Below are 26,588 nucleotides of genomic sequence, written 5' to 3' on the forward strand. Positions count from 1 at the left end.
AAAAAGATGTTTTCCTGAGATGGAACTTCCATATCAAACAGTTGATTTGGAGTACAGACTGGAGCTTAGAGTCAGCGGTGATTCTACTACTTTCAAGAAGAGAAAAACTTTTTTTTCCACTATGTCCACTGTTATCACTTTTCCCACAAAACCTGTCCCTCAGCCTCTTTCCCCTGTCTTTACTGATGATACCTGGATCCATTGGATGCCCAAGCCAGAAGCCCAGGAAGCATCCCAGGACCGACCCCACCTACAAACAACTGACCAGTAAGTCCCACTGACTACACCCCTCAGCATCTGTCCTCCATCCCCACTGCTACCACCTGACTTTAGAGCTTAATAATTCTGTCCAAGATATTGAAATAATCTTTTTGCTGGGAATTCATTCCCTAGTCTCTGCATAACCATAATCTACTAAACTCCATCTAGTCCAAGTCACCTCCATAAATTTCTATCCACAGAGAGCTCCTAAAATGCTTCTATGACTATTGAAGAACGTACAATCTCTTTAGATGAGCCTTTCTTGACTCCTCCAGCATCCTCAGCTCAACCCCCATTTACATGTGGTGCTCCAGCCACACAATTCTACACTTAGAGTTGCCTAATGTGCCATTGCTTCACACACCGCGCCCTCTGTCGGCCACTCTTTTAGAGAACCTCTTAACTGTCTCATACCCATGTGAAGTCAGAAAATAGAAGCTTATCCCTTTAAAACTCAGCCTGGTATAAGCAAATTACATTACCACTTTCTCCTTTGGGCTCCCACAGTGTCCTATCCCATGTTAACTTTATTACAGCCTTGGAAGCCTAAAGCCTCACCCTAACAAGTCTGCTGCCAACACATAAAACAATTCTTAAGCTTCTGTGGGAACTACATTTGGAGGTAATTTATAATCTCAATTTTTTTAAATCACAAAATGGTGTTAACCAAATTGGATCATACAATTCATAAGACGAGGAAACAAATGACTTTGGATTATTTCTAAAAACTAAAATAGGTCTCAGTGAAAGCTCGCTTCCTTTCTAAACATTCAAAAGGATCTCTGACTCCCTCTACAAGTGATTCTCAAAGGAATTTTCAAAGCAAGGTGGACACGACAAGAATAAGTATGACTTTCAAGAATAAGTATGACTTTCAGCACAATATGAAAGAACAATACTCTGAAGGTCTGATTTTTTTTTCAAAAAAAAAAAAAAAAGAAAGAAAAGGTTTGATTGCCACATCTCCATAACTCATAATTCAATCACTGAGTATTCTTCGGCTATTATGTGAACAGCAATTGTAGGATGTAGATACTGACCTCACAAAGCTGTATCTACAGAGCCAAGCATTATGGTTACCACAAGTGCTGTACAGAGGAGAGAGATGTGTTGGTTCAGAGAAAGGGAGGGTTTCATGAACAAAACAGAAACTGAGCTGGGTTCTACTATGAAGAGAGAAAAGATGGGAGGAGGCGATCAGCAGAGAGCTACTTCATCTTCCCTCCATTAACCCCAGCCATGTCCTGCGCCTGTTCCCATTGGACTGCACTGAAAGAAGGGCGTCACTCACACTCTTCCCCATCTCACCCACTGCCGAACTCGATTCCTGCAATTACCCCTCTCTCTGAATCAGGAATGTCTTGTTCTCTATTAGACCATTCTAGCAACGCCCTACAATGCTTTGATATACTTGTCCAAAAAAAATAAATCCTTCCTTGATCACAGGTCCGCTAGCTAGAAACAACCCTATCTTTCTGTTTCTTTTCATAACAACCTTCTTCAAAAACTCCACATTCTCACCTCCTATTCTCTCTCGTCAGGCTTTTGTCCTCTCCCTGTCACTTGGTTTTCCTTCTCTCTCACTCATACTCCCTCCTTTCGGTATCCTTTGTGTGTTCTTCCTCCTCTGCGAAACCTCTAAAACTTGGGAGCACCCCAGAATTCTGTCATAAGGCCCCCTCTTCTATCTGTGATCTCTCCTGAAAGTAACTTGCCTAGTCCTTTAATTACCACTATCTGCTAATGACCCCCAAATGGACATCACCCACCTCAATCCACTCTGAGGCTCTAAATTCCTTTACCAACCACTGACTGTCTCACAAAGTCCACTTCCATGTCCACCTGAAACCTGAACCATAACATGCCAAAAGAGGATTCTTCGTTTCCCCATTCTCAGTTCTCCTTGGGTCTTTGTCATCTCAGAAAATGGCACTACAATTCACCAAGTTGCTTCAGCCAGAAATCCAGGAATCATCCTGGATTACTTTGCATTTTACCCCCTCACATCTCATCAGCAAGTCACACAGACTCCATCTTCAAAATGCGTCAAGAATCTAACCCCTTCTCATCACCCTTCCTGCTCTTTCACTAGACTTTACCTAGGACAACCTCCTGACTGGCCTCCCTGCTTCCACCTTACTTTCCACAGTTCATTTTCCACAGCAGCCAGAGGATTTGTTTTTAAACCTCTATTAGATAACATGGCACCTCTGCCTGAAGCTCTCCAATGCATTCCCACTGCAAGTAGAATAAAATCCCAACTCCCTCCCACAGCCCTGCTAATTCTCCAACATCAGCACCTACATATCTTCTCTTCCTCATTCACTGGCCATACTGGCCTGCTTTCACCTTCCGATAAAGTCATTTCCTTTATAGGCTATGCCTCTTCTACATTCTGTATCTAAAATGTGTTTCCTCCGAGCCTCACATGGCTGTCTCCTTGGCATCATTCATTCATTTCTCGGCTCACATGTGATCTCAGTGAGGCCTTATCTAACAACCATGGCAAAGGAGCTTTGCCTGCCTCCTCTGCCCTCCCCCACACCCACCCCCTCGCCATTCTCTACCTTATTACCTTTATTTTCATCACAGAATCTTCCTTGATCTGAAATTTTATTTTCTTTTGTATTGACTGCCTATGAGCCATCAGTAGAATGCAATGTCAACAAAGCCATGGACTTGTCTCTTTTCCTCCTCCCTCCAACATTCAGATCAGTGACTAGCAGAGGACCTAAATTTTTATCAAATGCCGAGTGAGGTGAGGCAGAGAGAAGAAGGCATCCAAACCAAGTGTACAACAAAAGCCAAAAGGAAGAAATAAGAACAAGTTGGGTTCATTTTAATGAATGAAGACACTAGCTTGACTAAAGCAGAAAAAGAATAGTTAGAAATGAAATGATGCTGGAAAAGCTGGACTCAAACTGTTTAAAGTCTCAAATGCCAAGCTAGATAGTCCAGAATTTAGGTTGTAGGTATTAGGGAGCCACCGAAGGCTTTTAAACATGGGAATGTGCTGAGCACTTAAAAGAGGTCAATTTGGTAATGATGTGTAGGGTCCATTAGGAGAATGGGAATTAAGAGGGGAAGGTATCATCAGGTCAGTAATCATCCAAGGAAATGAGATCAGCATTTAAAACAGCCCAGACTACATGGAATGAAAGAAATTCCTGATACACTTTGCAATAAATCTAGCAACAAATTAGAGGTAGATGGTGAAAGCAAGGTGACTCTAAGGTGATACCAAAATTTTAAGTGTGTGTAACTAGGAGAATGGTGTTTGCAATGGAAAAGTCAGAAAAGAGAGTAAGATGTTGGACTGTGGTTTCAGAAAGTTGAACTCCAAGAACAAAGACACATTCAGGAGAGTTGCTTCGTTACCTTCTGTTCAGCGTTAAGAACACTCAGCGAAGCACCTGGCTATTTACATAGCCCGTCCGTCTCTACCACGGGCCATCAGTGCAAGACTGGGAACTGTCACTTACCAATGTCTGGAATGTAGCAGACAGCTGAAAACTATTTGTTGACCAAATTATCAGTGCAAAGGTGATGGCTGAAACTCGGGAGAAGGGGATCAGCTCTCAAAGATAAAAAGAACTTGGGGATGGTGTCTCAAGTCTGAGGATGAGAAGAAAAGGAGTGAAGAAAGGAAGAGGGGAGATGGGACAGAGAAGTAGGGGAAGCGTTAGATAAGGTACCACAAACCAGGGAAGGAAACATTGAAACGGCAGCAGCAGTTAAAACTGCTGGAGGTTTCAAGGAAAAAAGTCAAGAACAAGACCTAAGAAAAGGCCTCTCAAGTTGATGAGATGACTGGAACCAGCTGCTTCAATGGAGTTGCGGGGATGAAAGTGAGATCATGACCGACAAAAGGGAGGGGAGGGTGATACTACGGAAGACGCGCAGAAAGAAGGCGTAAGATAATGAAGTTTCTCCCGAAGCCGGCTGGTTGCCCTCTCTAGAGTGCCAGCCTCAGGCAGAGTGAGAAGGAGCGTTTATGCTCAACTGGGCATAGGAGAGAGGAAATTTGACAGCGGTGAGAGAACACCTGTTCTTCCATCCTACAGCACAGTGTTAACACTAATAAAAATACACAGTACTTTAGCACATACAAGCACACTGAGGTTAGCAATATTGAAATACAACTCGAACACATGAGAACATTACTCGTACCATACGAAGTTTGCTTGGACTTTCAGCATCATTCATGCCACAGATTCTTTTGGACCCTCGAGATTTTGACAGGTCTTCATCTGTATCCACTTCATCAGATAAAGGTAATATCCATCCTCCAGCAAAGGCGAATGTCTCGCCGTCAGCAGCAGCGGCCCCGCCTCCAGGGGCGTGGTTTGCCTCAAAGTCAGCTGTGCCCGTGGGGAGCAGCAATGATGGCTGTGGGCTGCGGCCTCCACTGTCTCCAGAGCTCTTTGACGGCGATGTAAAATCTGCTGGAGATGCAGAGGTCGTGGAGAGCTCGTTTTGCAAAAAATATTTTAAACGAGTTTTCCTCTGGACATTGTTTCTCGAAATTGCCCGCCGGAGCTCAGACTCTTCTGCAATGACGTACACTTTGCAGCGACCCCTGGTCACCGCGGTGTAAACGTGCTGCCAGTGCTGGCGGCCCGCCTTCCCAAGCACGTAGACGACGGTCTGCTCCTCAGACCCCTGTGAGGGAATAATGCATTAGGGAGACTTAATACCGTGTAATGGGGTCATGTCTTCAGAAAGTCAGTCTACGGAGGCAGGAAAGAGACCAGTCCTCCCCAGCACCTACTACCTGACCAGAGTATTCACATAAGTCCATCTTATGGGGTCCATTTTCTTCATTATCCAAAAACTCATGCTTTCTAATTATGCTGCTAAGCTCAGGTCTCATAGATTCACAACTAGTTTGTAGAAACCCATCAATAAACTTTCAAACCTGTGCGCAGTGTCAAAGAATAAAATAATTTGAAATGACTGGGCTTTATGTGTTAATGTATTATCCTACTGTTACTATGATAAAATAGACACCTTAAATATCTAAGAATAGGAGGATAAATATACATTCATTTATATAATTATATCAAGTATCTATGTATAGATATTTGACATACTATTTTACAAACATCAAAGATGCTTTAAAATACAACAAAAATTTAAAAACTAGGTACATATATAATGACCACAACTATGTAACTTAAAATAAAATTACTCTGATCCAAAAAATACATGCAAAATGAACATAAACGTGTAATGAAACAAATCACCAAAAGGAAGACAGTTTTATCAAAATAATTAGACTGTCCCCAAAATGAAGAGCCGTGGATGTTTTCTTTTTCCTTCTGCTTTTCTACTTTTTCCCATTGTTGAACCATTTATTACTTTTTTTCAAAAGATAAACAAGACAAAAGAGAACAATGAACCTTTGCTTTTAAGTTTAGAAAACCAATAATTGTATAGGCAAGAAAAATGTCCAATGGCTCCATGTAACTGTGAGAAGTTTTAAGTTTTGTGGCTATTCTTAGTCCCTATATTTTCTGTGCCAACATAAACTTAGAAGTGGTTTGAACCATTATCTCCCTAATGTTCCCACGTTACTCCTGCCAAAAGAATTGTGGGAGATAAATGACAAGATAGGCATGCAGAAAATATAGATCCACAGTAAAAAAAAAAAAAAAAAAAAAAAAAAAAAATCTTTTACACACCAAGCACTTCTATCTCCTTAGACACTGAAAGTTTGAACCAACTCTTTAGATGATAAAAGTTTGACAAATACTTCCTTCCGATGCTGCAGAGTCTCAGAAATTGGCTTAAATGATACTTGATTATACATATGCCATTAATGACTCCCAGGCTCTCAAAATATAGTCCTATCTCCTTAACATGGTTTGTATGGCCTCGGCCCTGCTCCCCTCCCTCCTTCCCCATTTCATCCCCATGAGCCATGCCCCCTCTAGCATCAGGAACCTCTCTGTGGTCCTGCTGGTGCTTCCCAGTCTGTGGCCTCCATCTGGCCCACTTCTGCATTAGCTGCCCCTTCCATGTACTTTCCAGCATCCTGTACTTCCTCTATAAGAGAATTTTTACCAGGCTGGAATGTAACTATCTGCCTTAAGTGTAATCCTCACTGGACTGTAAACTCTGTGAAGGCAGGACCACGTCTAAGTTGCTCGCTCTTGTTTACTCAGTATCTCACTTAATGATGATAAAAATTAAAACGTCATGCCAAAGGCATGCTCAGAAAGCAGGTCATGAACACCTAACTTTACCTCCATAAACTCCTATAAATCATTTGTCCATTTCTTTAAATCTTTATTCAGTTATTTACACTATGAAATGTCTTAAGGAGGCACGTTTTATACATTTACTAATAATTACATATACGTCTATTTTCTAAATTTGCTCTAAAACTTAAAACTTGTTTGAATAGATACAAACCATTAATACCCTTCATGATTTTGTAGACTTAGAATCCGAGAGTCTATATGGACTTTAGAATGAGGTCGAAAATCTTTTTTCTGTAAAGGGTCAAAGAATAAATATTTAGGCTTTGTGGGCAAGATGGTTTCCACAGCAACTACTCCTCTCTTCCTATATAGCGCAAAAGCAGTCATAGCCAATATATAAATGAAAGTGACTGTGTTCCAATAAAAGTTTATTTATAAGAACAGGTGATGGACCAGATTGGACTACTATACTAGATAATATATAGTCCTAGAAGACCTTAGGAAGTGACTTGGCCCCCTATCCTTCTACTCCATCCCCCACCCCCAGCTTACCCTACTTTACTTCTCTGACCTCATCTTCTGCCACTCTTCCACACTGACCTCCCTGCTGTTCCTGTTCTTCAAATATGCCAGGCAGGCTCCCAACTAAGAACCTTGACCTTGGCTCTTCCTCCTACCTAGAATGCTCTTCTCCTAGATACTCAGTTACCTCTTTTACCTCTTTCAAGTCTTTGCACATATGCCACCTTTTCAATGAGGCCTATGCTGACCACCTGTTCAAAATTACAACTGCATCCCACCCTCACCCCTTTTCCATAGCCTTTACCACCTTCTAACAAAATATGTATTTTACTTATTAACAGTTAGGTATGTCTCTATACTCTTCCCCACCAAATGTAACAGTGGCAGGTATCTATCTGTCTGTTTCATGGACTGGTCTATGGTAAGCACCAAGAACAGACTCTGACTCAATAAATATTTGTTGAACTGAACTGAACTTGGAAGAAACAAACTATGCTGACGATACGAGATAACAATCACGAATGTTCTCAGAGGTAAGAGATGATATTTTGATCATAAAATAAGAGCTAGATTTAATAAAAGGAAAATTTAGATATTAACTCCAATCTCAATCTAGTAATGATAAAGACACCTTCATTCTTCATTTGTCCAGAAATACAACAGAAAAACTGGATTATAAATTTGGGGAAATCACTCAGAAAATACAAAATGATAATGAGACGGAAAATAAAAGACTAAAAAGAAATTCAGAAAACTATTTCTGGAGGTCCCACATAACAGAGGTTCTATCTAGAAGTATAAAACACAGAAAATTTAGGACAAGAAATATTTATGAAATTATTCAAGAAAATTTTCTAGAATTGAATGATTTGAGTTTCCAGAATTATAGAGATCTCCATCAAAACGATCCATCGGAAAAATTTCTCCCGAATCTCAAAGCCAGGAATATCGCGCTTCTTCACAACTGTTTTTTGTTGTTGTTTTTTTTTAAGCCAATAGACACAGTCAACTGACTGCTTCTCTCTTCTTTTCTGACGTTTAGTCTTAAGGGAACTTAAAGCCAACTTGCAGTCTACATTAGCAAGCAACCAGGTTGATATGCATATCATCAGCATTCCAACACCTGGCAGGAATCCTTTAACTATCCTTCCCTTTATTCTCCACTTGACATCATTTCTTTATCATTTTTAAAAGTCATGCTGAATTGTATTTTTTATAAGCCATTTCAAATTCTTTTTGGACCACAGATGGAGTAAGTCAAATATAACACCATCCACTTAAAAAAAAAAACCTGCACTAATTAATGTTTGCACACTAGTAGGAGACATAGGCTAACCTTAATTTTTCTGCATAAAAATGCAGGTTGATGCAGCTTCATCATTAAAGCAATATACCAATATCAGAGAGGTGAACTCAAAACAGTGAGATAAATAACAGAGCCACAAATAATTTATGAGAATTCAAGAGTATTAAAATAGAGCTTAAAAGTAAGTTATGCTAAATGCAATATAGTCCAGGATTAGATCCTGGAACAAAAACTGGTGAAATCCAAGTAAAATGTATAGATTAGTAAATAGTAATGTACTAATAGTAGCTTCTTAGTTTTGACAAATACCAGAATTATGTAAGATGTTCACATTAGGGAAAGCTGGGTAATGGGAATACAGGATCTCTCTAAGCTATCTTCCCAACTCTTCGGTGAATCTACAATTATTCCCAAATAAAAAGCAGTTGCCTTGCAAGGGTAGAGAAACGGGACACATCTGTCAAAACTTATCCAACTTTATAATTAAAATGTATATGCAAAATATACCTAATAATATTATTGGGCATAATTTTCAAACACATTTTAATTATAAAAAAAAGCAAGTCACAAAAATACATAAACATTACAATGCCCTTCGTGTAAATCTCAGTAACCTTATTTCTATATAAATGGACAAAGAGCAGAAGTTGCTTCTGAGGCACATGGTAAGATAGAGTACAAGTGTTGGGCAAGTAAGGCACTTGCTTAGAGTATAAAATTTAAGAGGATGCCAAGAAACTCAGCAATCAAGATAAATAATATTTTAATATAATATCAGAATTTAAACCAAAAGCTAAATTTAAACTAAAAAGATTCATGAAGAACAAAATATCAAAATTTTCAGTAAAGATAAGGTCAATAGCAGTGCCATGCCAGGCGACACTAGAGACTAAAGCAAGAGGCCAGTTCAGTCCTACTGGTCCTGACCTTTCTATCCCTGGCTGGAGGGGAGAGCCTGAAAGGCAAGACCTGAACTATAACGTCTTAGTTCCTGAATAAAGAGGGTGCTGAAGCAAAAAAGAGCAAAAGATTAATGTCAGTGTAGTATTTTACATACTTCGGTGCATTTTGTTTCCTAATTTAAAAAATAAAAGCAATAAAAATTAGGAAGAAAATAATGCAAGGTATTCTATGGCCCGGTAAGCTATTTAAACAGCTTTATAAATGTCCATTCTTACCTGAAAAGTGTGAATAGTTCTTGCCCAGGAATGTCTTATGTGACAATTTTGCATTAGTTTCTTAAAATTCACAGTTACTTCCAGGCCAGCCCTATTATTAATGGTCAAAAGTCTTTTCTTTCCAGAAGTTATATCAGTTTTATCCTGTCACCAAAACAAAGAGTCATGTTGTATGTTTTCAAATGTACTATAAAAATATCCTATTTTTGGATTGAACATAAAGTGTAAGCACCTTATAAGTAAAATGGCATATCAATTTACTACCAGTGTTAAGAATTTCAAATGTCTTAAAATTCATGCTTGAGCACAAACTAAATATATATACACCCCAATAATTTAATAAACACAGATGGAAGTTTTTGGTCCTTGAAATAATCAAATTTGACTCTCTGGAAAACAGTCTTTGTTGTCTTTCTTATTCTGAAGTCTATACATTTTATTTCTTGTACTTAAGTCTGCATATACTCTTTGCAAAGAGTTTACTTTTTCTCACAGCCCTTAAAGAATAAACTTATAAAGTTTAGGAAGGTGTTTATACAATGAGAACAAATTTAAAGTGATTACTTCTATAGTTTCTATATTTTAGCAGCAACCTAAGAAATGATGCTTTGTAAAGTATAATGTTACTTGACCCTTGTTTTTGTTACTCAAGCACTTCATACTTATTAAAAATGTTTCTTCCTAAAGTCTCCCAGAAAATATAAGAGAAAGGAACACTTCCCAAATCATTTTATGAAGCCAGCATTACTGACACCAAAACCAAACAAGACACAATTAGAAAACTACAAACCAATATCCCTCATGACCATGGATGCAAAAATCCTTAACAAAAAATTATAGAAGAACAATGTCAACTCTGATATGATTAGATTCTGAATTAAACCTAGGGCAATTTTTAAAAAATCTATCTCTAAAAAATCTATCTATCTATCTATCTATCTATCTATCTATCCATCCATCCATCTATCTATCTATCTATCTATCTCTAACAAGTAAAAAGGTAGTATTTTTCTGTTATCACTTACATGTGTTATGAAAAATATTTCTCCATTGCAGAGTCTAATGTCACTTTCAAAGTCATGCTTATTTTTAGCAAAACCATGAGCAGTACCATTAAAGACTTCACCGCTGGCCTCTAGTTCTTTATTTTGCTGACTGCTGGAGGTATTTTCAGGCAGTAAGTCTGAGAGGTATGCATTCTTGGTACAACAAATTTTATCACCAACTCCAAATATAAGTCTGTTCTTATGGTCTCTGGATTAAAGAAAGATAACAATCACCAAATTTGGAAAACATTAATTTCATTTCATTTAAGCACAAACTCCCACTCAGATCCAATTCAGTCCTCAAGATAATTTCCATACTTTATTTCCCATTTGATCTCCCAAATGCAACAACTCAGGCTCCCACAATCATGATGTGATTACTACCCTCTCTGTATCACCTCGGACTCAGTGACATTTCCCGGCCAAAGTTTTCAAGTTAGAAATCCTGGCATAAATGCTGATGTCCCTTTTTCCCTCTTGATTCTAAATGTTACCAAAAATTTTACTAATTCTACTTTTTAAATTCATCCTATTCTCTCCAATCTCTCCTATCACTACCCTATTTCAGGTCTTACAGCACTTACACATATTTCTATGATAATAATTATAATGTATTAAAATAATATCAGCAAATGAATACATGTTGGTAACACACCAGCTAGTGCAATAAGTGCTTCAGGTACGTTATTTCGTTTTGTCCTTATTACAGATCTATGAGGAACAGTCCATGCATGTATCCTCTTTTACATACATGAAAAGGTGAAATTATCTGTAGGTGATAGGATCACCTATAGTGATAAATCTCAGAACAAACAAAAGAACAGCAAATCGAAGTGGATTATCCTCAAGATTTCAGTTCTTTAGTGCTCACCTGACTAAGTGGCCTGTATAGTGCTTGCAACAGCAGGCGTTGATGATATCACAGTCTTGCCTGAAACACATGAAAATGCAAGGGTCGCCTTAATAGTATGTTTTCTGCCCATTTCTGCTATCAGTAATTATGACACTAGATTCTATCAAATGACTCCAGGACTTTCTTCAGGAAAAAGTATTTTATACATTTTATCTCAGCATAAACCTTTGTTCCACTCAGGTTTCCTGTGAGTTTCCAAATATAAAATTTGGTAGAAAGAGCCCTGTTAGAAACTGCCCTCTGCCATGTCTAACAAAGAAATACTTCAAAATAAGAGAGAATTAATAACAGTGATGAACAATGAGAGTCTCCTATTCAAACAGTATATTAAAAAGTAATTACTTATTAATTACTTATTATTACTATATTAATAAGTAAGGAAATTTAAAAGCTAGATTAAAAACATTAAAATGTTATAAATGCTTTACCTTCTAAATGCAATAAATTGTGATGTTTCTGCACATTGTAGGTCTTTTTCTTTAAGTAAAGTTGTAACGGCAGAATATAAATCTGGTAATTCAAAAGAAAAAGTTAAAGGCATGAAATTATAACATTGTTTCTATGGAGAAACAAATTCAGAATTCCTGTTAAAGGGTCCAAGAATGTTGTTTTCTTTTACACAAACAGGATCATGCTGCTCTGCTCCTTTTTTTCACTCTCTCTACATCTAGCAGATCAGTATGTACGTATTTCAATATGTTCATTGTATGTTATTGATTCTAACGAATATATTTTTCTCACATTTTACATCTCTATAATTTTAGATTGGCTATGAAGCTTGTCTTAGGTCTTTGTACTCTGTAATAATGGGAACAATTTACTCAGTAACTTAATTAGTTATCAATGAGAAAGTACTATATGATTCTAAGGAATATTTATTCAGTTCTCTTAAAGAAGAGACTAATTTTCCAGACGAAGTTTTTAATTAGGATAGAAAAATAGCATCGGTTGACTTCTGCTACCATTCTGAAACAGACTTTTTTTTTCTTAAAGTACATTCTCATTAATGTAAATATAGATGCAAGAAATAAGACTAACCATATTTTAGGTAGATCTATCTAAATGGAGTAACGAAGAGATCGAGTTACTGAACCATCTAAGTTTCATGTTCTTCATTTGTCCTAGTACCTACTATTAACTGAGCTATTGTGAAAATAAATATTATCTATTCATTATTCACTATATATTTAATTTTAAAAATTATGAAACGATATGCAGCTTATAATCCAATTTAACCTAAAATAAATAATATAGGTTTATATATGGATATAATAAGGTTTAAAAGGATAAATACCCAGCTCGTACTAGGTATGTGACTTTTATGGAGTTGTCTTGAGGGAAGAGGTGAGAGGAAGATTACAGTGAAATACTACTGCAAGCGCTTCTGTACCACTGGCTTTTTTTAGGAATATAAATTATTTCTATAATCAATAAAAACAGCAAAGCATTTACAGACTACTATGTATTATATGATTGCATTTAAAAAGAAAAAAGGAATATTGCAACATGTAAATGAATACTCACCCTAGGGAACTGAGATTGGTGACACACACAAATGAAGGAAGGCTTACAGATAAAGTTGTATGTGACTTAATTTTACAGACTGAAAGTTGCTAAGTAGGAAGGATATACCCTTAAGAACTGTGGCAACTACAATAAATTCTCTATAATAATCACTTAAATCTTTGCTAATTCAATTTTGAGTAAACCATTACACTATTTTCAAAAGTTTGCTAAGGAAGTATGTAATAGAAATAAAGATTAAAAGGTTTAATCAATTTAAATAAATTCACTTGCAATAGATAATTAACATCTATTATTCATTTAAAAAAACACCATTTATATACTGCCTCAAAACTGATGAATGCCCTCAACCCTCACAACAGCTCTGCAGGCACTGTCACTGTGATTCCTGAAATACAAATGGTTAAGTGATTGGACAGGGGTCATATACATAAGGGAGAAGATTTCCTATCCCATCCTCTTTCTCTGTCCTGTCATGGCGTCATCTTAACACCCATAATTAGAAGCAATGCCTGCCCATTTCATAAGAAATAAAACTATTAGGACTCAACTTGGCAACAGTTTGACAGCTATTACTTTTGTATCATAAATGTACTCAAAATAACAAATGAATTTATTTATTTCCAGTTGCTGTAAATGAAAAACTTCATTAAGACATGCTTTCTCTTGAATGAACTTAGATTACTGGGTCTTTGCTTTATTTTAAATTAATCATCTACATCCATTTATTCACTCAACAAATATTTATTGAGCCCTTAGCATGGGTGTGACAAGAGCTTACTTCTTTATAAAATTCTAGGGTAATCTGCTTTTGATGATGAATAAATTAGTTCATTTATTTTCAGTGCCTAATTTTTTTTTACTAGCAATATATATCCCTACTATGAAATAAAATTATAACTAGTCATTTAATAACTATATTACGAAAATGAAATACTTAACCTACACAACATAAAAGCTTATACTTACCAGACTGATGATTACTTTTCGAAGACTGAGAACTGGCATTGTCTTCTGGGAGTCTGACAAAAATAAATGTTTTATCTTGTACTGAGACAGGGAGTGTTGAATTATCAGAAATGTTCAGCTCTGCATCAAATTTTGGATATTGGCGTTTTGAGATTCTTAAATAAAGTAATATACCAGAACTTTAGTGTCCAAAAATGCATCTTCATATACGATCAGAGATAATGTCATTACAATAATTAATATTTGTTAATTGACAAACAGGGCAAAAAGGCTACACATATATACATTATAACTAGTAAATTAGTTTTAAAATAGAATAAGCAGGGCCATAAAGTTATATTTAGCAATCAGTCCCCTATCCCCAGCAAATTCAAAGCATTTGAAAAAATAGGGAATTTACTAAGCATCATTTTGAGAACCTGACCTACTTTTCTCTAGACTGCAAAAGAACCATACAAACTACGTATCCTCGCTTCACAGACGAGCAACGTGAGGCATAGTCAATTACTGGGTTGCCCAAAGATACAGAGGTAAAAGCAGGGGACCTAGGGGCCAATCTGGGCCCATTTGGCTCCATATCACTTTCTATTTAAATTAATTTCCACTCTTTGGGGCTTTATCCACACGCTTACATCATACTCTTTCTTTTTCTCCTTTCTTCTGTGTATATCATACACATGGCCTTATTTTTCCACTTGGCCCAAGTATTCACATCTTCTCTTTGCTTCTATTTTCTCCTCATCCCCTCTTTGTTATATTTCCCAAGACTAGCAAATTATATTAGAAATATAAGGGGTAGGCACCTTGTCATAATTGAGTTTCTTCTTGGTTGTATTTGGAAGAAAACTGACTCCCTACAAAGACCTACCAGCAGCCTGGCTGTCAAAGATAGTGGTACCCTACTGCATCACCTTCGACCCTTCCCAAAAGGGTTGAAAGAGATGAAAGGAGAAAGAAGAAGACTGTCTCTGATGGAAATAATCCAGATTTAATTTCTGTGAGACTGAGAATTACCACAGATTTCCTGTTTTGCTTTTGACCCAAGACATATAACATATTTCTATCTCTAGGGGTTTTTCCCTGATATCACCAGGATCCTTCTGTCATTAAATATGATGATGATTAAGAAGAAATGATGAAAGGAACACGGCTCAGCCCGAATTATCTAAAAGGGTTACTAAAAGAAATTCCTAAGTTTCAGATAAAACCTAGTTCAAAGAAATCTAATGTGCTTTAGATTCTCCTATGATTTTTTAGACTTCACAATGACTAATCATCTACCAACATCCCTGAAATGAAGTAGCCTTTAGGGAGGAGCAGTAGGGTTGTAGAAAAAGAATAGTACACATCCAACTGCATTATTTTTCTTAATGTCTAATACAAACCTATATCATGTACACTACTCCTGTCAATTCTTCCTCTATTCCCACTATCCCATGTAGGATAGACAGGGACACAGAGAGAGTAGGCTCAGTGTTCTTGTTTCAGCTGACATCCAATCAAGAAAATGTTCAAGCAATAAAAACAATATCTTGTAAAAGAGAGTCAAAACAAAGATAAATTTTGGCCAATGAATGAAATAGTCTCTTAGTATTCCAAGGTCTCATTATAGCTATTATAGAATACCACTCTAAAGGCTTATACAAAGACGAAGGAAAGAGAAGAGTTCTTTCCTACTTTAAGGAGAGTAATATGCCATGGGTGCCACCAAGATTCATCAAGAAGTGACACACCCCATTTCCCTTTCCTTTCCCCTTCCCCTTCCCCTTCTCCTTCTCCTTTTGCTTGGGGCTCCCTATAAAGACTATGGGAAATTTCTTCCCTAATTCTCCTCTGAACTCTACTGAACTCATTTCTAAGTCTTGCTTCCCTTGGGCTTATTCTAGTCCCTAAGCTTGATGCGACTCTAAGTCACACATACACTTTTTAAATCAGGAAAGCTCATTCATTTTTAATTTTTGATAATAATGTATGCTGGATCAGTAATGAAAATACTAACTTTATTTCCAACTGTGGGGTAAAAGGTGTATATATCTATCTATCTATCTATCTATCTATCTATACAAGCTTATATATATATCTATCTATCTAGATAGATAGATATATATAGATATATATATCTATATATAGATATATATATCTATATATATATAGATATAGATAGATAGATAGATAGATAGATCGATCGATCTGAAGTACAGGTTTGCTAAAAGGGCATAGGAAATGCGCTGCATTGACTCACCCTAATTCAAAACCTAGTATGTATTTTCTTGACATTTTATTTTGAATACAACAAATTTTAGTTATAGTATACCTTGTAGCATTGTCCACAATTAGCTCAGATTCTGCTCTATGATTTGTCTTTAGTTCAATGGCACAATTTCTTGACTTAAGAGTCTCAAAAAGGTCTTTCAGCAAGTTACCAGGTTCAATGCTGGGTAACTGTCTAATATCACCTAAAATGGGGGAAAAAATAAATATAGTAGGTTTTAGGTAAATGGGGTCTTCCAATTTTGAAATTACTTTTATTTCTCCCTACTGACATATGTTATAATTATAAAGACTTCTCTGAGAAAAAAAGCCGAAAAAATCTGCATTTAGAATTACTTGAGAACATAAAGTCTTTAAAAATATTAAACGAATTAAAAGATCCATTCAAGTTAAGCAATTAAACAATGTAAGATATAAAAAATAGTGAAAACACAACAAGGTAAAATTTTAATCAAACTTATTTCTACCTATAACCACAGGCAAACTGTGTGGGCGCATATATCTTAGCCAACATGTAAAGAAAAAACAGGCCTTACGTATCTAATACTTAGTCACTTATTCAGTCTTGCTCAAGATCTTACAAAACATGAAAGAATTTATGGCCTCAAATAAATAAAATAAACATATAAAAAATAAACTCAATGCATTTGATAACAGATAAATTCCAGTAATGTAATGATAACATTTTGCTTTGTTTGTTTTTACTTTAAACAAACAAACCCTAGAGATAAGAAAAACTATCTTCTGAGTGGAAGACAGAAGAATGGTTAAGCCATTAATAGAATCAACTACTTATAAAATATCTCCAAGTACTTAAAAAAATTTACTTACATACAATTCGATTCTCATACTGTAATTCTATTTTTTTTCTCTATTAAATCATATAGGCTACATATTAGCACTACCCCATAGAATCTAACTGAATCTCACCAGAATGGCAAACAACTTAAGAGGCTGGTGAGGTCTAATTTGAGTTACTACTTTATAAAATTACTTTTAAGTGGTCTATAATTCAGACTATTTTATTATTTCCAAATAAATCTACATTCTGATTTACTCTATGACATTTTTACCATTTTAATAGTCATCATTTAGGTGACCAGTAGTAACTCCTCACAACTCTGTTTCATTCACACCCTAGCCTGCTAACATCCTGGCTTAAATAAAGAACCACCCTAACTGCTGAAGAGAGTGGTCAGATTGAACTCAGTGCAGCTTCAGTATGGGCTCTGACAAATGGCTTCCTACCTGCAGGATATGGATATTAAAGCAGCGAAACAGTATAAGCAGCCACTTAACCACAATGCTAATGCTTTGAACTAAACAACTGGAATTCCAACAATATTTTAACTTACCGAGGATAATAAGCTTAGAAAGTTTGGAGTGCTCAAGTAATAAATATAAGACGGCTCTGAAGACCCCTACAGATACCAAACTCCCTTCATCCACAACCAGAACTTTCACCGAAGAAAACTTCCATGGAATGTCCTTGGTCGATTTTCGATCCCATAAATAAAAGCTAAAATTGACCTGTAAGCAAAGTATAATATTTCTAAGTTCAGGTTATAAAATCTACCCCCCCACACACACACACATATATTTTTATATGTTATTTTAAAATAAAACTCATAAATTGGGGCATGGGGAATATAGGTAGAGTAACATAGGGGGAAAGGCTGAAAAATGGAGAATACGAAAGTTATAGAGATGAATACATAAAAAACATAGATCAAGCCATTCAAAAAAGTGCTTCCTAATAACTACTTAGTGTGTTTAATTTAACAAGCTTCGTACACATCACTACTCCACTGCAAAAATCTCAACCCTTCTCTTATTGCTTTTGATCAGATTCCATTCCTAAATAAACCTTCTCTTGGCTTTCTGAGTTAACCCAATCACTTAAACCTTCCTCTTCTCCCACTGTAATACTTCATCCTGGTAATAAAGGGCTGCCTTTCCAATCTATGAAAATACTACCTTTTCTTCTGGTATTCTAAACTCCTTTACTTCTCCAACATTTAAAAACTATCGGCGCCAACAACAAAACCACCAAAAAACTATTTATTACGGAGGTAATAATATTTACTATTTAAAAAATATAGATGAGAGAAAAATTTGTAAAATTACAGGCAGATAATGTTAAATATTTTGATCTCTATCATTCCAGAAATGTTTCTATATTATAAATATACATATACTGTACATACAGATTTTTTACATGGTATATCTTTGCTTTCTACTGAAACTAGATTCAACATGTCTATTAAGTAAAAGCCTTCATATTTCCTTTCAAAATGCATCAATTCCCTGCAAAACCCATTTCCAGTAGCCTTGTCTCAACAATAGAACATTTGGAATCACTGCTAATTGTTCCTTTTATTTTCTTTTGTATATTCAATTAGTTATCTTAAAAATGCCCGACTGACATTTTCCACTGTATTTCTAGTGCTACGAACTCAATACAGACCCCATCTATGAGATTACTTAGATTACTCTAATAACCTTACAGTCAGGTTCCCCCACACACTAACCCAAGATGGGACTGCCAGATAAAATATAGGACATGCAGCTAAATTTGAATTTCAGGTAAACAAGAAATGACTGTTTAGTACAAGTATCTTTAATGCAATATTTGATACACATTTATACTTCAAATTATCTATATTGTTATCTGCAGTATAAGTACCCTCCAAGGATGATAAATAAGTGACATAAGTGCCACCTTAATGCTCTTCTCCTGAGCCTAAACGTGACTTCAATAATAATCTCCCAGTATCCCAAGCAGATATTAAGATATTACCAGTTGATCAGAGTTGGAACATAAGATGAAATTTAATAACGATCCCACTCTGGCCTCTCCTCTTCTAATTCAGCCCTTCAGACTAATCAGACATGAAGGTGTAATGGGAAAAATCATAAACTGATCAGATGATCCTTTCACCACCAATGAGCTACACTGAACTTCTCTAGGTCTCTGTTCACTCATGTGACAAATAAAAGTAGTGAGTAAAGTAATTTCTGAGGCGGCTCGTGGCTCTATAATTCTGTATAATCTTCTTTAAAACTGCTTTCACTTCACTTCCTTGCTTGGAAACCCAGTAATGACTTCCCGGTAAATGAAGTCCAAGATTCTTTGTTAGGTTTTAAAGTCTACAATAAATGAGGAAACTATGGCATTATAGAAAGTACAACAAGCTGGGGGGGGGGGGTGCAGAAATCTGAAATCAAGTGCTAGTTCTGCACCCGGTTAAGATCTTCGGCAAGTCATTTAACAACCTCAAATCTCAATTGGCTCTTCTGTAAAACAGAGATAGCATCATTTACCCACTTCGCTGGTTTATCAAGGATCTCATGATATGTCAAAATACTTTACCAACTTTAAAGCTCCAATTCTCAGTCTAAACTAAAGTTTTTCTATTATTTTTCCATACACAGACTTCACTCCAATCAATGCAGTCACTTCAAAACCTTCAACACACACTATGATCATTTTCCTCAATGCCTTCAAAAAGGCTTTTCCCTTAATATTTTTCTTTAGAAATCTTCCAACGACTAAGTTCCTTGATCTACAAAATGGTGGTCAGGGCTAGAAGAATCACCAACACTACAAGTTTAAAACTCCATGATTCTTAATGACAGCCAAAACTATTTTTTCAACCACATCAATTCATTTGAAATTTTTATTACGTGACTACTATTTGCCAGGCACTGTTGCAGGTAAAGGAGATAAAGAACTAAACCAGATCATCAAAGCCCTCACTCCATGGAACTTTCACTCTACACAATACCACCTTTTCCCTTCCAACTCCAGCGCTTCTCAAAATATGGTCTGTGGACTCTGACATGTTTTTAACCAGTCCCAATAAGAAAGAGAGCCTGCACCAGAATCTAAACTAACTACGTCATTGGGCATATACCTTAGTTTAGCTGATTTTTTTTTTCATAAAACCTTCTCACTGAAAGAAACAGTGATTGACTTTCTACACTAGCTCCTATCTCACTGCAAACCAGTAACAGTTTACAGTCTGGTTGTTTCGAATGGCACTGATCATTTAGGATTAGCAACTATAAGGCAGCGATCTGGAAGACATTCGGGAAATACCTGCTGATGGTCATCAGGAAGAAATGAAAAATAAACTAATAAAATTTGTCTTTAAAGCAAATGTTTTCTCTAGAGGAAAAAAAAAATGTAAAAGGTTTTACCTGACATAGTGTATAAGCACTAAAACCAGTTTTCTGTCTCAGTAAGCCAGCTGCTTTCCCTGTGGGTGCTGTAAGTAAAACTTCTATAGCCTTGTCTGCCTTCAGTGGACTTTGCTCGGTAAAGGAAATCCATTCTTCTGGCACATCCTGGTCTTGTTCGAAGTCCTCACAAGCTTTTTTTACTTCTCTTTCTTCCAATAGCTCTATATGTTTAAAAAGATGACTAACAATTGTGGTCTTCCCACAACCACCTTTCCCACTTATGATGGTCACAGCATTGGAGCAAATCATTTCCAAAGCAGCCACTTGATCCTGATCCAGTTGATTGTCACTTATTTCTGCATCGTCTTCATTTTCACCAGTATCCCAAATATGGCCACTAGTGTCCTGTGTATTCGGAATGTCCACGGAAGTTTCTAAGCTTGTTTCATCAGGTTTACTTTCATTCAATGTATCATCACTTCTTGAATTCTCAGGTTTTGTGGTACAAAGAGATGCGAGCACCTTTTTGACATCGATATGTAAATGCCATGGAGGCCTCATCATCAGGTCACCTACTGAAGAGGCAATGTCTCTTTCGGCCTGATAAAGGTCATAAAGAAAAATACAGGCCCCCTGATATGTCACCACATTGATATCCTTCAAAAACTTCAGAGACTGCCAAACATCATGAAAAGACATTTGGTCTGACAACTGAGTAGTTAAATCAGCTTCTTCTACATACGTGTGCCCATGCTCTCTACATATCTGTTTCAGTTTAGAATATATTATTAATGCATTCTTCTCTAAATCAGTCATCAACTGGATAAGAGACTTGCACTCACAAAACACTGTCCAACTCGCCTCACATCGCAAAAGCTTCAGTTCTCTGTAGGTTATCTTTAAGAAAATAAAATTCAAGTTGCTTTATAAAAATTAGAAATGTTGATGAGTAGTATTAGAATTATAGTAAAATCAGTGCTATATATTAATAATTTTTTAAGTCCCAGAAGACACATTATTTTAACTAAATTTGGAGGAAAAAACCATGCACCTAATACATCAGTAATGTTTTTAATAGACTGTCCTGTGATTAAAGATCTATATAATTTTAAAATTAAACTGTCTCAAAACAGAACACTTAATTTTAAAAGTCAAATAAACACTCTGAGATTTACCACTAAAAACACGAGTTCCCTGACTCACCCTTGCCATGTCTCTATAGGTACCTCCAACACTTTTTGTTATTTCTTCCAGAATTTACCTCTGTATTTCTAAGCATTGCTTCTACTATTCCTTAATTTTATTTTAAATTTTAGATATATTGTATTAACTCTCTACTACGGAAAGTCTTTCTCTACAGAAGAGCTCTCTCTGTTACACCATCACCTCCAAACATGCTTCTCTTCCTCCCATCTTTGAAAAAAGTTAGAGTATACATTTTGTGAACTGATTTTGGTTAAATCAATGTAAACAGGATTCACAACTGAGTGGCATGATGTGCCATGATTAAATTAACTTTTTGTTGAACTCTTTGTGTATCGTGAATTACTGCCTCATTTTCTTGGCCTCTTTAGTTCCCTATGTGCCTATCAACAATTCTGCCCAAACTTTACAGAAAGGACACAGAACTTCCTTCACCAGGATCCACTCAGCAGGTCATCATCCACCAGCTCCATTTTTTCTTTTCATGGAGACATCCTTCCTGGAGCCCTCCATCCCTTTTTGTGGGCTGAATGAACTCTGTCTCCACCGCCCCGCCCTCCCCCTCCCCACTTCCTCAATTCATATGCTGAAGTCCTAATACCCAGCACCTTAGAGTGTGACCATATTGGGGGATAAGGTCTTTAAAGAGGTAATTAAAATGAGGTCATTGGGGTAGGCCCCAATTCAGTATAACTGGTGTCCCTACAAGAGATTAGGACACAGAGTGATGACCAGGGGAAAATGAAGTGAAAAGGAAGTCCTCTGCAAGCCAAGGAGAAAGGCCTCAGAAGAAACAAATACATATAGTAATCTAATTTTCCAGATTCTTATTTTTCAAAGCATACTAAAATCATAGTCATTTTATGTAAGGAATAAATTCATTACTCCAGTATTTCTCAAACTGAGCAGGGAATCTGTCAACATTCTTGGAGATCCAAAAATTATTTCAGAATTTTTAAATTGTATTTTCATTTGAAAGCCACCTTTAACCAAGGACTGCCAAAATTTAAGTGCCACGTTTGGTTTCCAACACTACACAGTGCCACTTTACTATTCTCGGTCTCTAATAATAACAGTAGACCCATTTGTAAATGATATTACTGTACCAAAAAAAATCAAATGATATTATGCTGTATCATATGAATAGTGAAAGTTTTCAAAAGTTCAAATAGGAAAGTGGGGGACTGAGTTGCAAAGCAGAATGGATTTGCCAAACCCATAAAAACTTGTGTCTCCCATGAGATTTAGACTCAAGTTGCAAATGGTAACTAAACTACAAAAAAAACCTGTCATATTATATTAAATTATGTAAGTAAATTATTACTAATTTGAATGGTGTTTCTTTTGTTATTTTGTTTTCCTTTAGAAACGTATTGCATAAGAGCTATAGACATAAAAACTTTATATTTAGTTGTAACACTCAGAGAAAAAAAATCAACACTTAAGTCCATACAATTTTTTTTCCTTTGAAAGAGATACAATTGTCAAGTTTGAGAAATCCTTCCTTATATATGATTATTAAAAGCTAAGCAAATGTCTTACTTACTTTACTAAATCCAAGTTTCCACGGACATGCACCTAAAATCTCTTCTATCTTTTCCAACACTTCTTTGGAACCTGAGCTTATTAGCTGTTTAAAGTGTCGAGGCAGAAGAACCGGAAGGAATTCCATTATTTTTGGAAACTGCAATGCTGTCATTACATTTATAAACGGAACTACAGGATATCAGAAAATAAATCAAAACATAAAATTAGCTCACAGAACAAGAGATTTGATGGACTGTTTCACTAAACACTATCAGTTCAAGAAATCCAAATCAAAGAGAGATGAATAAATTTACTTTAACCAGCAAGAAAACCGATATTATAACAATTTCCTTTGTTCATTGTGTTTAACACCAAAATTTATGTTTTTTAAATGCTTAGATAACTACTTTTTAGCCTTTTGTTTCCTTTTGCTTGCAAACGACTAGAATAAAATTCCAGACTCGATAATATAAATTCAAAGCTAAACATAAAACATAAGTTATTTACATATTAACCTTGATAATCATTTTTCGGACTATAATCATGATCCTTTTGTCACTGAAGTCATACAATGACATTCCACCAAATTTATTCAATATAACTAAGAAATGAAACATTCCATCCACATATGTGAATGTCCAAATAACAAATCATATTTAAAAAATTATTTTAAATCATTTTGGACTGAAATTTTTCCAAAATGGATTATTCATGTTCTTACCTTTTTCCTCTGCTTTCTTAAATAGACTAATTGACAATGGAACTTTTTCTTAATGACTCAAAGTAATCCTATGGACACAAAAGTTAAAGAAAGAGAGAGCAACACAGTATTGGAGTGGGAAAAGAACTGAAAAGAGCCTAAAGATTATCTCACCCAATTTCTTCACATTAAAGATGAGGAAAACCTGGAATTTTGTTACTTTGTATTTCTTTATAAATTCATTGCGTAAGAGCAATAAGCATAAAAACTTTATATTTAGTTGTAACACAATGACATTTTGGAATGTCAATGACATGCTCCAAAAGCTATATAAAGACATTTTCACCATAGCTATTTGAAAAAACTAACTATGCCAAGATACCACAGCAGCAATATTTTAAAACACGCTAGTCATTAAGCATCTCAATTACACTAAACCTCTATGATAAAAATCACACCTACTTGTGTTTTCCACATGGCACATTCCGTGATCTGGTTGGGACTCTTCCTGTTCAGTCTGTGTAGATTGTTTTTGACCATTCCTCCCCAGTTCTTTGTAGAAAGTTCTTAATGTTTCCCTAAGATTTTCAAAGTTGAGGTCTTTATAGCTTGATACTTTATCTACCCATGATAAAAATTTATTTATATTATCACTGGAGACATTACAGTCTTTAAGAAAGAGAGAACAGATATGTTTTTGATTTGGTGGTGACATATCAGATTGTAAAAAGTAAGATGGAAATCCTTGAGCTTGATAGTTCCTTGATCTCACGTTTTTTACTTGTACCTTCACTCGCCACCAAGGACCCGTTAATGGAAAACGTCCAAGCACTTCGCACTTCTCTTGAGTGTTTTCATCAGAAATCACGACTTTAAAAAAGAAAAGTTAATTTAGTATATTTTAAAAACCTCTCTCCCAATATTTTATCAAATCCACCATTTTCTTGAATACCCCCACCGCCCCCACCACACACAGAACACCCTATACAAAAGTCTATTGAGGTGTCTATATTCCAGTGACCACTTATGTGTCTCCCTCTACTACCCTGTAAGCTCTTTAGAATAGGATGATGTTTCATTTGTCTTTGTATTCCAAGAGGTAAGCATAATACATGGCAAGTCTGCTGATCCTCTTCTAAAAGCAGTCCTCTCTCTCTGCTACTCTGACCTCAGCCAAAACTGAACTTCATGCAGTTTCTAAAAAATGCCGTGGTCCCTCTCACCCAAGCATAAGCTGTTCCATTTACCTTAAAGTCTCCTCCTTTTGTTTATCCCATTTACTACAGACCTGTTTAACTGTCACTTGCTTGGATCACATACATATAAGCTTACATAACACTACTTACTAGTCCTTCTAAGCACTAAGTAATATAACAGTTATTTCTGTGATTATTTACAGAATGTCTGTTTAATTCACTAGAGGGTAAGCTCTAGTAAGACAGCAGCAACCTCATCACCTTATCCCCAGAGGGTATTCCAGCAAGGAAAACCTTGCTTGGAACATAGTAGCCAGTCACTAATACTCGTAGGATAAATGACTAAATCCTCCACAGATTTTGTCTAAATCTATGCCAGCCACACACATGACTGTTTAAATTAACTAAAATTAATTAAATTTCAATTTCAGCTACTCGGTTGCACCAGCTGCATTTCAAGTTCTCAATAACCGCATGTGACTAGGGGCTATTGTTCCAGACAGTGCACATACCTAAAAATACCATCTTCACAGAAAATTCTACTGGACAGCACTAGTCTGAACACTAAAATATTCTTAAATATCAGTCACAATGTACAAACAGGTATAATTTATGGCACATGAAACCACAGGTAAACACGGATATTAAGATTCGTAACACAAGGTTAATGAATCAATAATGCCTTAAGGTGTTTCTTAAGTATGTGTGTTTTCTAAGCAGCTGAAAAATAACCACATATTTGACTATAAGCAGGAAAGGGAAATAGTTAAAAGCCCTGATTCTTGGTGTGAACAAGGCTCCACATTGCCTGTTATATATATCCTGGACTGTAAAACGACCTCAAAGAGCTGTGAACATTACATAATACATGTAGAGCACAAACTTAACACATAGTACTTGCTCAAGTCCCTGCTGTCATAATGTTAACATTATTTTATCCACAGTAGGACAAAACAGCTAGGCCATCCCAAAGGAAGTCTGTTAACAGCGACAGGGCAGACAAGGCCACAATGGGAAATAGTTCACACATCCTCCAATCCCGCCCCCGGGGGACAGGGTGCTTCCTCACCCCAGAGGCGCCCAGGGAGGCTGCCAGCCTTTAGGCCCCCACTGCAGAGCTCCTCGGCATCGACGAACGCCGGCTCTACATCCTCCTCATCCTCCTCCTTCAAGTAATCATCGCTCTCCTCCACCAGGTCCTTGACTGGGAGCAGAGGTCCCTGCAGTTCGCGCAACAGCGGTTTCATGGAAGCCATAACTCAGTTCGCCGAAGTTCGACCCCAAGTCCGGAACACCCGGGCTAGGAACAGCGCCACCATCAGCCAATCAGCTGCGCGACTGCGAGACGGTGCACTTCCCGGGACGCGGCGCGCGCGGGGCGGGGCGGGGCAATGCGCAGACGCGGAAGGAGCTATTCACGCGGCGCACCGCAACCAGACTTCACCCGGTGCCTGGGCAAAACCAGCCCACTGCGCAGCGGCAGGTGTGGCGCCTGCTGAACCGCTAGCCCACGGCGTCTCCTCCGGAGAGAGACTTGCGGGGAAATGCCACGTCTGGTGAGCCTAGCGAGCCGAAAAAGCA

At 36.7% G+C, this 26,588-nt stretch overlaps 1 protein-coding gene across 3 annotated transcripts in view; it reads right to left on the minus strand.

Moving 5' to 3' along the window:
• Positions 1 to 26,333, minus strand: part of HELB (DNA helicase B) — a 31,297-nt gene extending 4,964 nt beyond the window's left edge. The window contains exons 1-12 of one of the 3 annotated variants that reach the window (XM_016148491.2): positions 26,077 to 26,333; positions 24,274 to 24,681; positions 23,131 to 23,300; positions 20,400 to 20,981; positions 17,552 to 17,726; positions 16,240 to 16,381; positions 13,926 to 14,080; positions 11,861 to 11,942; positions 11,391 to 11,450; positions 10,499 to 10,727; positions 9,474 to 9,617; positions 4,432 to 4,923 (exon numbers count right to left, since the gene is read on the minus strand). In XM_016148491.2, the coding sequence (XP_016003977.2) occupies positions 4,432 to 4,923; positions 9,474 to 9,617; positions 10,499 to 10,727; positions 11,391 to 11,450; positions 11,861 to 11,942; positions 13,926 to 14,080; positions 16,240 to 16,381; positions 17,552 to 17,726; positions 20,400 to 20,981; positions 23,131 to 23,300; positions 24,274 to 24,681; positions 26,077 to 26,263 (2,826 nt within the window). In that variant the 5' untranslated portion in view covers positions 26,264 to 26,333. Of the gene's footprint in view, positions 1 to 4,431; positions 4,924 to 5,414; positions 6,759 to 9,473; positions 9,618 to 10,498; positions 10,728 to 11,390; positions 11,451 to 11,860; positions 11,943 to 13,925; positions 14,081 to 16,239; positions 16,382 to 17,551; positions 17,727 to 20,399; positions 21,279 to 23,130; positions 23,301 to 24,273; positions 24,682 to 26,076 lie in introns of those variants that run through there. The other 2 variants (XM_016148490.2, XM_036238018.1) reach the window with 2 other exon arrangements.
• Positions 26,334 to 26,588: the final 255 nt, after the last annotated feature.

The sequence above is a fragment of the Rousettus aegyptiacus genome, unplaced genomic scaffold (assembly GCF_014176215.1).
Source record: "Rousettus aegyptiacus isolate mRouAeg1 unplaced genomic scaffold, mRouAeg1.p scaffold_m13_p_2, whole genome shotgun sequence".
In the NCBI taxonomy this organism is placed as follows: domain Eukaryota; kingdom Metazoa; phylum Chordata; class Mammalia; order Chiroptera; family Pteropodidae; genus Rousettus; species Rousettus aegyptiacus.